General features: G+C 44.7%; 1 protein-coding gene across 1 annotated transcript in view; it reads left to right on the top strand.

Moving 5' to 3' along the window:
- NCOA7 (nuclear receptor coactivator 7) overlaps positions 1-16410 on the top strand; it is a 114914-nt gene that overhangs the window by 45780 nt on the left and 52724 nt on the right. Inside the window, exon 4 of the mRNA XM_054722565.1 lies at positions 8530-8750. Within this exon, the coding sequence (XP_054578540.1) occupies positions 8530-8750 (221 nt within the window). The remainder of the gene's footprint in view (positions 1-8529; positions 8751-16410) is intronic.

The raw sequence follows: 16410 nt of genomic DNA, 5'->3' as shown, positions 1-16410 counted from the left end.
CTTCTATTTCTCGGCTCTTTTCTGATCTGAAATTGAATATTCTGGCTGAAACTTGAATAAATCTAATGTGGGTATTAGTGGCAGTAAATATTCTCATTTTGCTGCTTCCTTTGCCATTTTTTACCTGGTTTCAGTCCGTTATCACTTGGCAGGCTGTTAGGGAATCCAAATTGAGGAATAATCTCCTTCCGAGATGACTAGTAAATGGGCTTCCTTTGCCAATTTCCTTTTGCTTCTCTGTTTTCTCTCTCTCTCTCTCTCTCTCTCTCTCTCTCTTTTTTATTTTTTATTGATTAAGGTATTACAAATGTGTGGTTATCCCCCCATTGACCCTCCCACCCCCCACCCCCAATCCTGCCCTCACTCTCACCCTCTGTTGTCTGTGTCCATTGGTTTTGCTTATATGCATGCACACAAGTCTCTTGGTTGATCACTCCCCCTTACCCCCTGTTGTCTCCTTTTGATGTCTAGGGCAGTGCTTTACCGCCACTTGGGTAGGGCCGAGAATGGCTTGTACCACGTCCAAAATTTCTGGCACATGTTTCATGTCCTTTCTGTTGGCCATTAACAGCCGCCTCTCTCTTCACATAGTACCATGCATATTCAGGACTACGAAGGCATATTTAGAGTCAGCGTACATGTTTACACCTTTTCCTTTAGGTAATTCTAGTGCCCTAGTAAGAGCAATGAACTCAGCTTTCTGTGCTGAAGTTCCTGGAGCCAGTGCCTTAGCCTCAATTGTTTTGTCAAGCATGATGACTGCATATCCCCACCTCCCTCCCCTTGCTCTACATAGCTCCTCCTATCTTTGAATGAAGTCCAATCAGCCCCTTCTAGTGGATAGTCCTGGAGCTCTGACCAGCTAGAATACACCTTGTCCATGGTCTCCACACAGTCATGAGACAAAGTGGTACTGTCAGGGTAGGGAGCAGTGTGGCAGGAGTAAGAGTACTCACAGTTTTGAGAGAGACATTGGGGTTGTCTAGTAGGAGTACCATCGGGTATCTTCCCATCCTTCCTGCTGTCAGCCAGCAATTTCCTGGCTGTTCAGTAGACTAAGACTTGGTGAGGCACAAAGTGTAGTAACTGGTTGACCAAGAGAGAATTTTTCTGCTTCTTGTAGGTGCTCACAGGTGGCCACTACCGCTCTTAAGCATGTTGGCCAACCTTGAACAGTATGGTCCAATTTCACAGACAAGTAAGCAACTGGCATGGGGTGGCCCCCAAGAGTCTATGAGTGAGGACCCCAATTCCAACTCCTTTCCTTTCATGCTCCAAAGCTGGAAAAGCTTCAACAGATTTGGGAGTCCCAGAGCAGATGCCACTGACAGTCGGGCCTTCAAAGTCTCAAAGACCCATTCACATTCTTTGTCTCATTCAAGGGGGCTGTCCTCTGGCCCTTCCAGGGTCTAATCCAGAGTCCAAAGTTGGGAATCCCAATCTGACAGTACCCAGCCATTCCCCCAAATTCTCTCAATTGTATCTTTGTTTTAGGGGGCTGTATTTGAATAATTGTTTCCCTGTGGTCCCCAATAAACTCCGTTTCCCAGATTCTAGGAGGAGTCCCAGAAACGTAACAGCTTGGGTACAAATCTGGGCTTTTGAAGCTGAAACTTTATAGCCACAGTCTGCTAAATGATTGAGGGCATCAGTGGTATTCTTCAAACAGTCCTCATACATGGGTCCACCGATGAGGAGAGCCCACATATTGTAACAGTGTGCCTTTCCGGAGCTGTAGCTCATCCAGGTCCTGGCTTAGTGTTTCCCAGAAAACAGTGGGGGAATTCTTAAACCCCTGGGGGAGGACTGTCCAGCAGTACTGAGTCTTGACCAGAGTCTCTGGGTCTTGCCATTCAGAGGCAAAAAGTGGTTGAGTCTGGGTTAACCAGCACACAGAAGAAAGCATCTTTAACCATTCACTGTCCCCAGGTATCCCATTAATCCAAGTATAGGGTTGGGTACAGTGGGATGTATGTCCTGGGGAAATTCATTTATGGCCCATAAGTCCTGGACAAACCGGTACTCCTCTGTTTTAAGGTTTCTTTACTGGCAACATAGGGATGTTGTATGGGGAGCAATGGTCAAATCAAACCAAATTTAAGAAATTTCCGAATAAGGAGCCAAATCCCCTCAAGTGCCTCCTTCAAGGGTATTGCTTTTTGTGGGGAATCTTTGTCCCCGGTTTCCAGTCAGTCTTGACTGGTAAAGCCCGTTTTGCCCTCCCCAGTTCTCCTGAACCCATTCGAATGGTTGTGCCTGGGTCTCTAGTCCAGCTGGCTCTGGGGCAGGTTCTGGCTTTCCTTGATCCTGTACAAGACATTGCCAGACATGCTCCTGTGGGGCCTGTAGATGGAGCTGTTGCTCATCCGGGAGAAAGGTGATCTAGGTCCCGCCCTACAAGAGGGATGGGGCACTGGGGGGATGCATAGAGATGTATGAGTTAGACATGTGTCACCAGTGGCACATTCCAACAGGTTCAAAAAGGCTTGTTGTTCCGGAGTTGCAGAGATTCCAGTTACCGCCACTGTTTGAGATGAAGGTTTAGTTAGAGGGGCATCGAGGACAGAATAGGTGGCTCCTGTATCAATCCGAGAATCTCCTTTTTGGTTCCCCGCCCTTCCCCCCCCCCCACACACACACACACTAGTTTTGCCCGAGGCTCCTGGGGGAGGATAGAGATCAGCAGCTGAAGCCACTGAGCCTCTGGGCCTGTCTGACTGCCTCAGAGTCCATTCCCTTGTTTCACATCCCGGTGAGCACCTTTTGCCCTTTCCTTTCGGTCCTCCTTCCTTTTTTGGGCATTCATTTTCCCAGTGGCCTTTACCCTTGTAGTTCGCACATTGATCTGGGCCTAAGGGGTTTCTTCTTTTTTCCCCCTTTCCTGTTGGCCCTTTGGTTTCTAGCCATCTGGGCCTTTTTACTTTACCTGTTATAATAGATGTAAAAGGCAATGTCAGCTAGTTGAGAAGGATTCATCTCCAAAAGCCTCTTCAACTTTCTGTAGCTTTTTCCTAGTATCTGGAGCACTTTGGCTAATAAAAGCCCAGTTTACAATGCAAACGTTTTTTGGTTGGGGAAGGAGGGGGGGGGGGGGTCTGTGTGTGTGTATATTTCCAGGAGGCCTGACAGAGTTCTTCCTGAAGAGCAGAAGGATCCTCATCCATTTTTTGTTGGACTGCTTGTACCATATTCAAGCTCTTCTGTTTGGGCACCCCTTTCCTGAACCCTCCTATAATGCATCTCTGATGATGCTCGAGCCGGGGCAGTCCCCAGTCATTAGGATCCCAGTTGGGTTTGACCAATGGGAGAGCTCCTGCCGGCACTGGAGCATGGCGGGATCTTCCTGACAGAGCCCGTGTGCTTCCTCTCTAGCTCTGTCATAAACTATCCCCTCTTACTCCCAGTTAAAAGGACGTTAAACAGAGCCTGGATATCAGCCCAACTGGGATTATGAGTAGCAAAGTAGAAACTGTCAGGTCCGTAACTTGGATGGGAACCTTCTGATCAGAGGGATTGGAATTCTTCCAGTGAAGCAAATCTGAGGTAGAGAAGGGGTGAGGGCCCAGTAGAGTCTTCTGGGTTGTCCAGTTTCAGTGGCTCCTGATGGCAAAGTGGAAATTGCCCTTCCAGGGAAATAGCTTTATACTCTCCAAATTGAGTGCCTTGTTTCGTCCTCGATGGAGATGGGGCAAGCGTCTCAAGACTATTTCCCCTAAGAGTCCAGGGTGGGGGGAAGCTCTTATGTTATTGGAGCACTCGGAGAAGGTGCCTTAATAGTAGACCGCAAGGCAGCCTCTTGCTCATCCCTCTCCTTCCATTCCTGATCCTTACTTTCCTGATCCTTACGGTATCCTCTCTCTGAGGCATTAACTTGGTCCCTTCTTCATTTTCATCAGAATCAGAATTATGCAGTGACATAAAAGCCTTTACATATGGTATCTCTCCCCACTTTCCCAATCTTTGACCAAACAATTCCAGTTGTAATATGTTATAATAATTCAAAGAGCCATTCAACGGCCACCTCTCTCCAGGATCTAAATTATGCATAGGCCAAGCAGTATTCCAGTAAAATACCATTTTCCCTTTTGTCATAGGTAGACATGGATTAGTCCTAGTGGGCTGTCCTTTGGGACTGAACCACTGCACCCCATTTTCCAAGCAAATTAAACCAAACAGTGAAAAAAAGACATCAACAAACAACAAAAACACTTCTCTATACAATAATTACACTATGCACAACCGACAGACAAAGGCTTTCCCTTTTGTCTGTACAGCCAGAAGGGTGCCCTGTAACTCGGAGCCATTCAGGCTCAAGAAGAAACCAAGAACCTTGTCTCTATGACCACCCAGAGCCCGTCGGGTGCAGAGACCAGGCAAGGACCATTGAAGCCGCTTGCAACCAGGAACTGACCAGGCTCAATCCAGCTGGGAGGCATCAGATGCCTCCCCTGAAAACACAGGAGGTTGCAGGCGCTGAAGGTGGAAAATTCCTGGCCTTGGTTTCAGCCCCACGAACCCCCTGGGCCGGCAGCCAGTGGAACCTCTGGTACTTACCCAAGAAAAGGTGCTACTCACAGTCCCAGCAGATTTTGAAACTGGACACTACTGGGCCAATAAGCAGAGGCAGGCTTGAGTCTTTTATGTTCATTTATTCAATTTGCTGGCCATCGGAGAGAGCAGCAGGTATGATAACCTTGAAAAACTGCTCTTAACATCTCCTGCCAGTTGGCCCGAATATAAGGAGTAGGGGAAAGGAGGCTGCGTGCAGCTGAGGAATGCAGCAGGGGAGGGGAAGAGGGTTTGTGCTTAGCGCATCTTTCCCAGGATCTTCAAGTACGATGTCACAACAGCCATCCTGTTCCTGGAATTGGAAAAAGGACAGCGTTCCTGAGGCAAACTCCCGGAGGGCTCAGCATCTGGGCCCAGTGACCAGGTCAAAGTGTAATCTTGGGAGGATCAGAGATGATTTAGAATAGCTGTGAAATTACTAGTGCCCTACCCTGTTCCCACCCTGCCCGATCAGGTACTCTCTAGTCCAAAAAGATGTAGCTGATTGTAAAATTAGTGAAGTATTAACTTATAGCCTGGGGCGGGGGTGGACTAGAGGGGGTCACGGGAAAAAGGGGAACATATATAATAGTTTCAACAATAAAGAATTATTTTTTTAAGAACTAAATTGTACTCTATTTTCTGTTAAATAAGTTTGGTATTGTTGTTCTCTAGCATTTCCCCCCCCCTGAAATAATGATATTTGGCTATATGCATTGACGATAATGGTCTGTGTGGAAAAGAGAGAAAATGAATAAAATGTGTCTCATTTTCTTATTTCCAAGTGTGAAATTCAGTCCCTAATGAGATGTCCTCAAACAGTGCTGCTGATCATCAAAATATATGCCCTAGATATGAGTGAGGACAGTGAAGTGAGGACATTTAAATCAACGTAAAGTGGAAAAAATTCAGAAGATTAAAAGGCAACATATCTCAGGCCACATGGAACTAATTTTTGATGTCTCTTTCCTCTCTTCCTATAAGGAATAACTTTTGGAAGTGGGCAGTAAGGTTCATCTCGCGCATTTAAAAAATTTTTATTTTTAATTACAGTTACATTCAATACTATTTTGTATTAGTGTCAGGTGTAAAGCATAGTGGTTAGATAATCATATATTTTACAAAGTGTTCCCCCCGATATTTCCAGTACCCACCTGGCACCATCCATAGGTAATAAAATTCAGCTTGTTTGATAAGCTGATATATCAGAACAAGATCAGTACATCCTTTTGGATACAGAGATCAGTTCTGCTTAGCTCCTAAGCAAAGAGCTGATCTTTGATCTGTATGTCTAAGTTATTGCATATTAACTTCAACTCATACAGAAATCTTGATGAGAGAGAAATTGTTTTATTAGGAGTGATATCTGACTCGATTTTGCAAAGACCCATCTACTGTTTTAGCAGAAAAAGAACAGTTTAAAATCCTAGGAAAGAAAATAAAATGTGTTTATTGAATGTAATTCCTTTCTACGAGTCTACAATTTTGTCTGATTTGTGGTTTTGTTTGTTTTGTTTTTAAAGAAGTAAACATAAAAATATAGCTAAATTAGAGATGGGAAATATATTCACCCATGATTCCCCCCCCCCCACACACACACAGCTTTCCTTTCTCCTAGGCCAGTGGTTCTCAACCTTATTAATGCCACAGCCCTTTAATACAGTTCCTCATGTTGTGGTGACCCCCAACCATAAAATTATTTTCGTTGCTACTTCATAACTGTAATTTTGCTACTGTTATGAATCGTAATGTAAATATCTGTGTTTTCCGATGGTCTTAGGCGACCCTGCTAGCAGTTCTCAACCTGTGGGTCGCAACCTACAGGTTGTGAACTGCTGCTGTAGAGCCTGTAATGTCACTATCTGTGTTTTCCGATGGTCTTAGGCGACCCTGCTAGCGGTTCTCAACCTGTGGGTCGTGACTCACAGGTTGAGAACCGCTGCTGTAGAGCCTAAGACCATCGGAAAACACAGATATTTACATTACGATTCATTAACAGTAGCAAAATTACAGTTATGAAGTAGCAACGAAAATAATTTTATGGTTGGGGTCACCACAACATGAGGAACTGTATTAAAGGGTCACTGCATTAGGAAGGTTGAGAACCACTGTTATAGGCTATAATTTCATTTATTAGCCAATGAAAGTGTAAGGACTTGGCTGCTCAGTGTTCCATGAATAACAGCCTAATTGAAATATTTTGTTAGAATATGAGACCTTTATCTCAGAGGCTGAATTTGTTATATACCATACCATGCTTAGTTCTCATCCTATCTAATAAGAGGTAATGTGCAAATTGACCATCACTCCAACACACAAGATGGCTGCCCCCATGTGGTCAAAGATGGCTGCCACAAGATGGCCAGCAAGGGAGGGCAGTTGTGGGCGATCAGGCCAGCAGAGGAGGACAGTTTGGGGGGACCCAGGTCTGAAAGGGAGGGCAGTTGGGGGCAATCAGGCCTGCAGGGGAGGGCAGTTGGTGGTGATCAGGCCTGCAGGGGAGGACAGTTTGGGGGGACCCAGGCCTGTAGGGGAGGGCAGTTGGGGGCGACCAGTCCGGCAGGGGAGGGCAGTTAGAGGCGACCAGGCCGGCAGGGGAGGGCAGTTAGGGGCAATCGGGCCAGCAGGGGAGGGCAGTTAGGGGCGACCAGGCTGGCAAGGGAGGGCAGTTAGGGGTGACTGGGCCAGCAGGGGAGGGCAGTAGGGGGTGACCAGGCCTGCAGGGGAGGGTAGTTAGGGGCAATCAGGCTGGCAGGGGAGCAGTTAGGCATCGGTCAGGCTGGCAGGGGAGTGGTTAGGGGGTGATCAGGCTGGCAGGCAGAAGCGGTTAGGGGCAATCAGGCAGGCGAGCAGTTGGGAGCCAGCAGTCCTGGATTGTGAGAGGGATGTCTGACTGCCCGTTTAAGCCCGATCCTGTTTAGGCAGTCGGACATCCCTCAAGGGGTCTCAGATTGGAGAGGTTTCAGGCTGGGCTGAGGGACACCCCTCACCCCCATGCATGAATTTCGTGCACTGGACCTCTAGTGTTATATGATTGTGTTAGGAGACATTTTACTCTTTCTGTTTGTGTTATATGTTGACACATATTTCAGTTGATTCTAATAAAAGACCCTGTTCAATAGCTGTGCCTCATCAGGGGGGCCTCTCCAGACTGTTAAATGGATTTGCCCAATATCACAGAGCAAAGCAGCATAAAATCAAACCTTAGCTCCTGTTTTATCCTACAGTTGTTTTTCTCCCCAAACATTTCCTTATCCATGTCCAACATCAAATGGTACGGATGCTCAAGAGAGCAAAGGAAATAGACATGTGTAAGAGAAAGCTGACTATGCCTGAGCTGTACATCTGTGACTCAGGAGCATGGAATTGAAAACATCAAATATGCTAATTAATGTGTCAGCTGTTAGTAATCATAATGATAACTGTATATTGTCAGTATGGCATTTTCTTTCTCAGGAAATGCAGCTCTTTCTTTAGTACACTATTATAGGTATCAAGGAAAAGAATTATTAGCCCTAAACCTGCTTGACCCTGCCAAATCTTTATACTCAGCGTGTGAGCTGATTATAAAGGGATATTTTTATAGATGTGCTTGCCTATTAGTCCATTGAAAACCAGAAACACTTTAAAAAATGTAACACTGCAAATGTGGCAATATATTTGGGTAATTGTGTATCTTGACAAAAAATACTCACCATTTAATAGCTTGTTGAATAATCTAGTTTTTTCTCAGGTCTGGAGCACTTTCCATTAATTTTCTGAGACATTAATATTAAAGATATAAAATTGAGAAAAGGCCATGAGTCTCTATGTAAGAATTTTTAAGTGTTTAGGAATGGAAAAATATAACCAGAATGTGTAATTAACAATTACATAAATGTTTTCTATATCAATTAGTTTCTCAAATCCCAACAGCATGAAATTAATATAATTCCTCCTAACAAATCGTTCTCCAATGTTTTCCCACTTATTTTTCCCTAGATTGAAAAAGAAAAAACAAGCCAAACAAAATGCAGAGACAGCCTCAACTTTGGCTACAAGGACTCATACTGGGAAAGAAGATGTTAATACAGCCATTTTAGAGCAAGACAAGTGCAACATTGCTGTGGAAGAGGAATATATCACTGACGAGAAAAAAAAGAGAAAAAATAATCAGTTAAAAGAGATGAGGCGTACAGAACTAAAGAGGTATTACAGTACTGGTGAGTATTGGTGGCAATATTGCAGAATTTTTATTTTAAAAATATGTAGTAATTTTTAAGACTCTAATTTGTAAGTGATTATAATAATAGTAACAGTTTATTGAGCAGCTACTATGTGCCAATGGCCCTTGCTTTCTATACGTAACCTTTTGTAAAGGGATGAGAATGAAATAACGTTTCTGTGTCTCCTTCAACTTTGTGTTCCCATTATCTAGCTCAGTGCCTAGCAGATAGTGTGTGCTAATAAATATTTGTCAAATGAATGGTCACTTCCCCTGTATGAGAAATATTTTTCATTTTATATATATATATCCCCTATATAATAAAGAGCTAATATGCTAATTAGACCGCACAGCAGAACGACCGTCCGGACAACCTTCCGGACAAAGCTGGTGCTGCGAGGGCCGGCCAAGGCTGTGAGGGGCTGCAAGGGCTGGCCGAGGCTGTGAGGGGCTGCAAGGGCCAGCCGGGGCTGCGAGGGCCGAGCCCCTTGCACGAATTTCGTGCATCGGGCCTCTAGTATATATATATATACACACATAGCCATAAAAGTGTTGGTAGAAATGGGTGCACCTTTGACATCAGCTTGGCAACAGAAAATAGATGGAGACGTGGCTTAGCATCTGTCAGTTTAAAAACAAAAACAAAAAAGAATTGGGAGTTTTAGTTAAGGGGAATCACAGTGTTCAACAGTTTCTCGGAATAGCCGTTGCATCTGAAACTGCATTAGGAAAAGTGGCATATCCGGCATGCTGAAAGTGGTAATCCTGCTTTCCTTGGATCATCCATCTCATGCCTACTAGCACTGCCACTGTCACATGCAGGCCTGGAGTATGTTCAAAAGAGAACGCAAAGGAAGGGAACCCTGAGTCCAAACCTGTTGTGGCATACAAATTGCAGCACTCAAGATTGCGGGATGGAGAGAAGACAGGGGTCTCTGAGAGCCTGTTGCAGTACAGTATGGGAAACATGGTCTTAGAGCAGAGACCTATTCCAGAGGGCCTCAAAGTGGGGTCATGGTTAATGCCACCGTGACCAGGAGGCAGGTCTTGTCTCCTTGCTTAATGCAACTTTCTAGTGGTGCTCATCAAAGATAAAATGGGCCGCCTCTGGGTTGTGAGTAAGTGAGGCTGTGCTGACATTGCTCCAACAGAGGCAGATGAGGTATCTAGAGCAGAAAGCCTGTGGTCTCCAGCATTCCGGTGGCTAATGTGAGATTATATCATGTATTACACAGCTTAAAGGATGCTCTTAATCTCAAGCCTTTCAGAACTTACTAAAAAACTGTAACTGCCAACCTACTGAAAGACACTTGTGTGTGATTAGTAAACGTCCTCTTAAAATTTAAAGTGTTGAATATTATCCCTTATTTCCAAAAAGAGGAAGGGGATTAAGGAAAATTTCATTTCACATCTTCATTTACATATGATTTACACATTGGACATTTGTGATTTTTATAATTGCGCAGTTTAAAATACAGGGGTGGACAAAAGTAGGTTTATAGTTGTTCGTATGGAAATTAATGCAACAACTAATAAATAACAGTACAAAAACAAACTGTGTTTTGAGTACTTACAACTGTGTACTTACAACTGTTAACCTACTTTTGCTCACCCTGTGTGATCTTTTTCTATCCTTACTTTAAATGCTGTGGTTTAAGAGGTAAAGTGGAGACATCTAGCTCTGTAGGGTTTCCCTGAAGGAGGCTGATAGTCCTCCCCATTGAGGTTTCTTTTTAGTGATGATACTAGTCTAACTGTGGATGCTGCATTAGATAGCTTTTCAATGTGGTGCCTTCTGTTGCATGTGAAACTCTGTGAGTCTGAAACAATATACTTCACTCTACCTAACTAACTCCACTTGACTTCACAAAATTAGCTTAGTCATCATTTCTCCCAGGAAGTCCTCCCTGCTTCTGTTCAGGTTAGACTTCCCGCCTATGGATTTATTTATCTGCTTCCCTATTTATAGGCAGCCATGACTCAGACCCTGTATTCTTTGCTTTGTGCAGTATCTGAGGTATCATAGGTGGTCTTTAAATGTGCATGAGTGAGTGGATGAATTAATCGGTAGATGTATGAATACTCTTTTTGATTTGCTTGAGTTTCGATGAAAATTCTGGAGGGGTATCTATCCAGACAATATATTCAGTACAATAGTTGGGTCAGAATTATTCTGTGATCTTATTTGGTAGCAATAAGTAGAGATGCCATTGTAGTTTTTCATCTGTTCTCAGGAATGGCGGTGGTAACAGTGCTTGGAGGCTGGGGCATTTTCATAGGAGAATCCAGTGCTTAGATGAAACTACTAGGTGGGCTTTTGAATTCCAGGCTGCCTGTTCCTTTTCATGTCTGACTCTAGCTGACTAACCCATCTTGGCAGGTTTGCTTGATCTTGCAGGCCTGACCTGCATGTTCCCTAGATCCCTATCCCAGGATGTGTTTCTGTACCACTAGGTGGAGCGTGAGGCTGCAAATGAATGGTGATCCCAGTTCCAGGTCATTGCTTTCAGTGGCTCTAGTCTGAGAAGTCCCTAAAATGGGAGGATCTTGTCTGTCACACTAAGGATTTGGACTTTATTCCTTGGAGCAACTCCATCAACTCTTTGTTTTGAGATGACAAATCTAAGGGTAATGGTGGAAGTGAGCTGACCAGGTTGTGGGAGACTGGGTCAGATAAGATAGGCACCCTGAAGAGAGATTTTGCTCTTAGAAGCAGCGGTATTTGGTTATTAATATAGTGTGTGAGAGAATAAAAGAACAGTCAAGAATTTTCAAACTAGAAAACTCAGGAAGAAGGAAAAGAAGATAATAAATGGAAGAATACTTTGGCAACATAATTGAAAGGTTAACATGGGTAGTGCACTCGGGCAGACTAAATAGCCATCTCAGACTGTGGATAAAGAAAAATTGAATTCATTTAGGGGAAGGGGGTAGGGAATGGGATATCCAAAGGGAAGGGCTACACAGAGAAAAGGGGACAGGTTAGCCCAGGACGAGCTGCTGCTGCCCATTGCTCCCCTGGTTGCAAGTCTCATGGGGTCCCTTAGAGGTTGGGGGATACGTGCCTGTTGGGAATGGCACAGGCGTGCTTCTCGGAGGGAGAGCACTCACTGGGTCCTTTGTCCTGAGTGTATTTCTCTCTCTCTTGCTGGTGGAAATCTTAGGGCAGGTCTCAGGGGAGGGTCTTAATAGAATATTCATCAGCTTCCCAGGTGTGCTCTTTCAGGGTCCTGGTCTCACTGATTGGTTGGTGCTAGGTCAGGGGGTCATTAGTAAATGTCCTGAGACAACCACAGGGTCACTTGTCTGGTTTTGCTACTTTTCTGGAGCTGAAATACAACTGAGGCCTAGATGTTATGTTTAGGGAAGAAAAGGTCAGGAGGTCTAAACCTCCTGACCAGCGATACGAAAGATCCAGGGTTCAAACTGCATGACCAGGGATATGCCAGGGGAGGATAGGTTACCCTGGGGGTGAAGTTCTTGTTTTCCCAGTTTTGCCCCTTGCTAGGCATCCGGAGCTTTCTGCCCTGGTGAGTTTCTGTACCTGGCCTATCCATCATCCTTGCTCTGGGGGGGCAGGGGGGGGCTGTATCTAACAATAATATTTTTACTTTTTAAATTAGGTTTATCTGTGCCTTATGTAAGCCTTGAATTTATTTAAGGGAAGAGGGTAGGGAATGGGATATCCCCCACTCATTGCTACTTCCTAACACATTGGAGAATAGAACAGTTAAAATACTGATAAAATGTTATGGAAAGATGGTGTCATCACTATAATTGCCTTTTATAACTAGAGGCCCGGTGCACAAAAATTCATGCACTGGAGGGGGGTCCCTCAGCCCGGCCTGCCCCCTCTCACAGTCTGGAAGCCCTCAGGGGATGTCCTACTGATGGCTTAGGCCCACTCCCCAGGCCTAAGTCGCAGTCTGGCCTCCCACTGTGGGAGGCGACCGGGCCGATCAGGGGAAGGTGCTGCCCCTATCACCCTGCTGCTGCTACCACTGCCGGCTGCCATGCCTGCTGGCCCTCCTCTGCCCTCGCAACTGCTGTGGCTTTGTCCAGAAGGATGTCCGGAAGATGTCCAGTCTATCTGGTCTAATTAGCATATTACCCTTTTATTAGTATAGATCAGTGGTCGGCAAACTGCAGCTCTCGAGCCACGGTTTGCCGCTCTGTTGACTAATGAGTTTGCCGACCACTGACCTAGACTCTCGATTCCAATAATTACAGGCTGTTGTTGTTCCTTGTGATTAAGTCCCTATCCCAGTGGTCAGCAAACTCATTAGTCAACAGAGAGGCAAACCGCGGCTCGTGAGCCGCATGTGGCTGGCAAGCCGCAGTTTGCCAACCACTGGTATAGATGATGCCAATTCTAAAAATTTGTGACCAACTAGCTATAAATCAGAGGTTCCCACCCCATCTCCTTGAGTTCAATTCATTTGCTGAAATAGTTCATAGAACTCAGAGAAATATGTTACTAGGTCACGGGTTTATTATAAAAAGAACAGCCAGGTGGAAGTGATGCACAGGGCAAGGTACACAGAGCTTCCATGCCCTCTCCAAGCCATCACTCTCCCATTTCCTGGTGTTCACCAGCCTGGGAGCTCTCTGAACCCCAACCTCTTGGTGTTTATGGAGGGTCATGATTGACTAAATCATTGGCCATTGGGGATTGACTCAACCTCTAACTCCTTTCCCCTCCCTGAAAATCAGGAGCTGGGACTTGGAAGTTCAACCCTCTACTCACAGATTGGTTCCACTGACTACCATCTCTAGGTACTTTCTGAAGGTCACATCATTAACATGACAAATGGCAGCTTTACTTTCAACACTTAGGAAATTCCAAAGGTTTTGGGAGCTGTGAGTCAGAAGTTATGGCCGAAGACCAAATATGTATTTATTATAAATCACAAAATTGCAACTCCCTATCATTTTCTTTGTTTCACGTAGCAAGTTCAGAAAGCCAAAGCTTTGTTATCTTGAAAAATTAACTCCCAAACGTATAAGCAGGTCAGGCTGTTGCAGGCAACCCAGAGGCCCCTGAAAAGGTGCTATAGGACAGTCTCCCTGAGTTGGAGAGAGAGGGCTGTCCCCTCCCCGGTTCTTGTTTTTCACAGAAATGAATTTAAATGAGTGACCCTAATTGCATTGTGATAAAGCTAATTTATTAAAGCAATTAAAGCAAGCACATTTATTAAAGAAGCAAGGCAAGCGAATCTCTTCCATCCAGCCAGAGTGCATATGGGTTTTCCCAGCTAGTGCCAAGAAAGTGAGTGTGGTGGGGGTTTGAGGAGTTATATACCCTTCTGTCTATTGGTTTCAAAATTCCTCTGCTGAATATTTTAGTAAAGATGAATTCCCAGGGTCCCTTTTACTTTGTTGTGGCCTCCTAGAATTCATGAGAAGCACCTGGCAACTGTATCTTGCCAAGCCTTGAGATTGCTGGCTTTCTGTTTAGGGAGTAAAAGAAAATAAAACTGTCTTTTTTTTTTTTTTTTTACTCCCCCACCCCCTTTCTGTTGTCTTTTAGCAGCTCTAGGGTGATTTATGCTATGTATTCTTTGGTTGCATTGAGAATCCTCCTCTCCTCCCCTATCCTTTCCCCTCCTTCCTGCATATTTCTTTATTAGTTGGGAGAGGGGTATTAGCCATTTGCTCTCAAGTGTCCTTGGTTGGGAAAGATAAAGGGCTTGCAGTTTACTATCTGGCTGCAAATTGCCTACACTCTTTGGCCTTGTTTGATCTTCTTGTTTCAGTTTTCCTATTCCACTTGCTCTGGAATTTTCGTAGCTTTTCACTGTCCTATAACAAAGCCACAGACATATAATAGTACTGTTCTTCTATTAAAAAATAATGATCATTCTGGTACTTTAGACCTCTAATCACAGAATACAGGATTAAAATGGACTCATGGAAAGAGAATATCAAGAATCCACTTTACTAGTATATATATACTAGAGGCCCGGTGCATGGGACTCATGCACTGGTGGTGGGGCGTGGCCTACGGGTATAGGCCCGCTGCGGGAGCAGCTGCTCATCATGGTCAGCCGAGTGGCTGTGGACCCACCGTCTTGCGTTGAGTGTCTGCCCCCTGGTGGTCAGTGCTCTTCATAGCAACTGGTAGACCAATCGTTCTGGTCATTCTGCCATTCAGTTGCTAGGCTTTTATTATATAGCATATATACATATATAGACAGTCCTCAGGTTACGTCGGACTTGATGTACGTCATTTTGTGGTTACGTCGCCATCTCCCATTTATTTATAAAAATAAAAAGTTCTGGCTTGGCTCAGTGGATAGAGCGTCGGCCTGTGGACTAAAAGGTCCCAGGTTCGATTCTGGCCAAGGGCACATGCCTGGGTTTTGGGCTCGATCCCCTGTAGGGGGCATGCAGGAGGTCGCCGATCAGTGATTCTCTCTCATCATTGATGTTTCTACCTCTCTCTTCCTCTCTGAAATCAATAAAGAAATATATAAAATAAAAATAAAAATAAAAATAAATTAAAAAATAAAATAAAAAGTTCTGACATTTCGACGTATGTACATATGTGCTTTATGTTTTTTATTATTTACCACAAGTAAAGGTCAGGAATTGTTATCTTTCTTTTAAATTGTTGTTACTGTTTCACTTCATTACTGCTGTGTGTGTGCTCCATGTGAGTGATGTAGGTGCTTATGTAGGTGGGTTCCAACTTACAGAGAAAGTCGCATTACGTCACACTGTAGGAACGGATCTCTGACGTAACCCGAGGACCTACTGTATATATGTATATATAGGCATATCCTATATAATAAAAGGCTAATATGCAAATCGACCGAACGGTAGAACGACTGGTCACTATGACGTGCACTGACCACCAGGGGACAGATGCTCAATGCAGGAGATGCCCCCTGGTGGTCAGTGTGCTCCCACAGGGGGAGCACCGCTCAGCCAGAAACCGGGCTCACAGCTGGCGAGCGCAGCGGCGGTGGCGGGAGCCTCTCCTGCCTTCACAGTTGTGCAAAGGATCCCTTAGGGGGTGTCCAACTGTCGGCTTAGGCAGTTGGACATCCCCCAAGGGGTCCCAGACTGCAAGAGGGTGCAGGCTGGGCTGAGGGACACTCCCCCTGCCCCCCGCCCCCCAGTGTACGAATGTTGTGCACCAGGCCTCTAGTAGATAGATACAGATATAGATATATATATAAATATATTTTTATTGATTTCAGAGAGAAAGGGAGAAAGAGAGATAGAAACATCAATGATGAAAGAGAATCATTGATCAGCTGCCTCCTGCACACCCCCCTTGGGGATTGAGCCCACAACCTGGGCATGTGCCTTGACTGGGAATCAAACTTCGACCTCCTGGTTCATAGATTGATACCCTATGAGCCACACTGGCCAGGCATTAATATATATTTTAATCAAATAGGATCTAAAGAGTTGAGGGACTTGGGTATAAAATAAATTGAAATTACTAGGATGGAAATAATTAGGCTTATGCTTCTTGGGGCCATCTAGGAAGTCAGAGTAATGTTTAAGTGAAGTCATTCTGTGAAAATCTAGGTGGTAACTAGGACAAATTTGGTGAGACAGGATGTACAGGAATGTTGCAGAAGGAATGCAGTTGATAAGGGAGAAGATGACAGATATGGGAGCTTGTTTGAAGAGTCTACCATCAG

Source organism: Eptesicus fuscus, chromosome 10 (assembly GCF_027574615.1).
Source record: "Eptesicus fuscus isolate TK198812 chromosome 10, DD_ASM_mEF_20220401, whole genome shotgun sequence".
NCBI lineage: Eukaryota > Metazoa > Chordata > Mammalia > Chiroptera > Vespertilionidae > Eptesicus > Eptesicus fuscus.
Note: the sequence above shows the minus strand (reverse complement) of the source record. Positions and strands in the feature narration are given on the sequence as shown.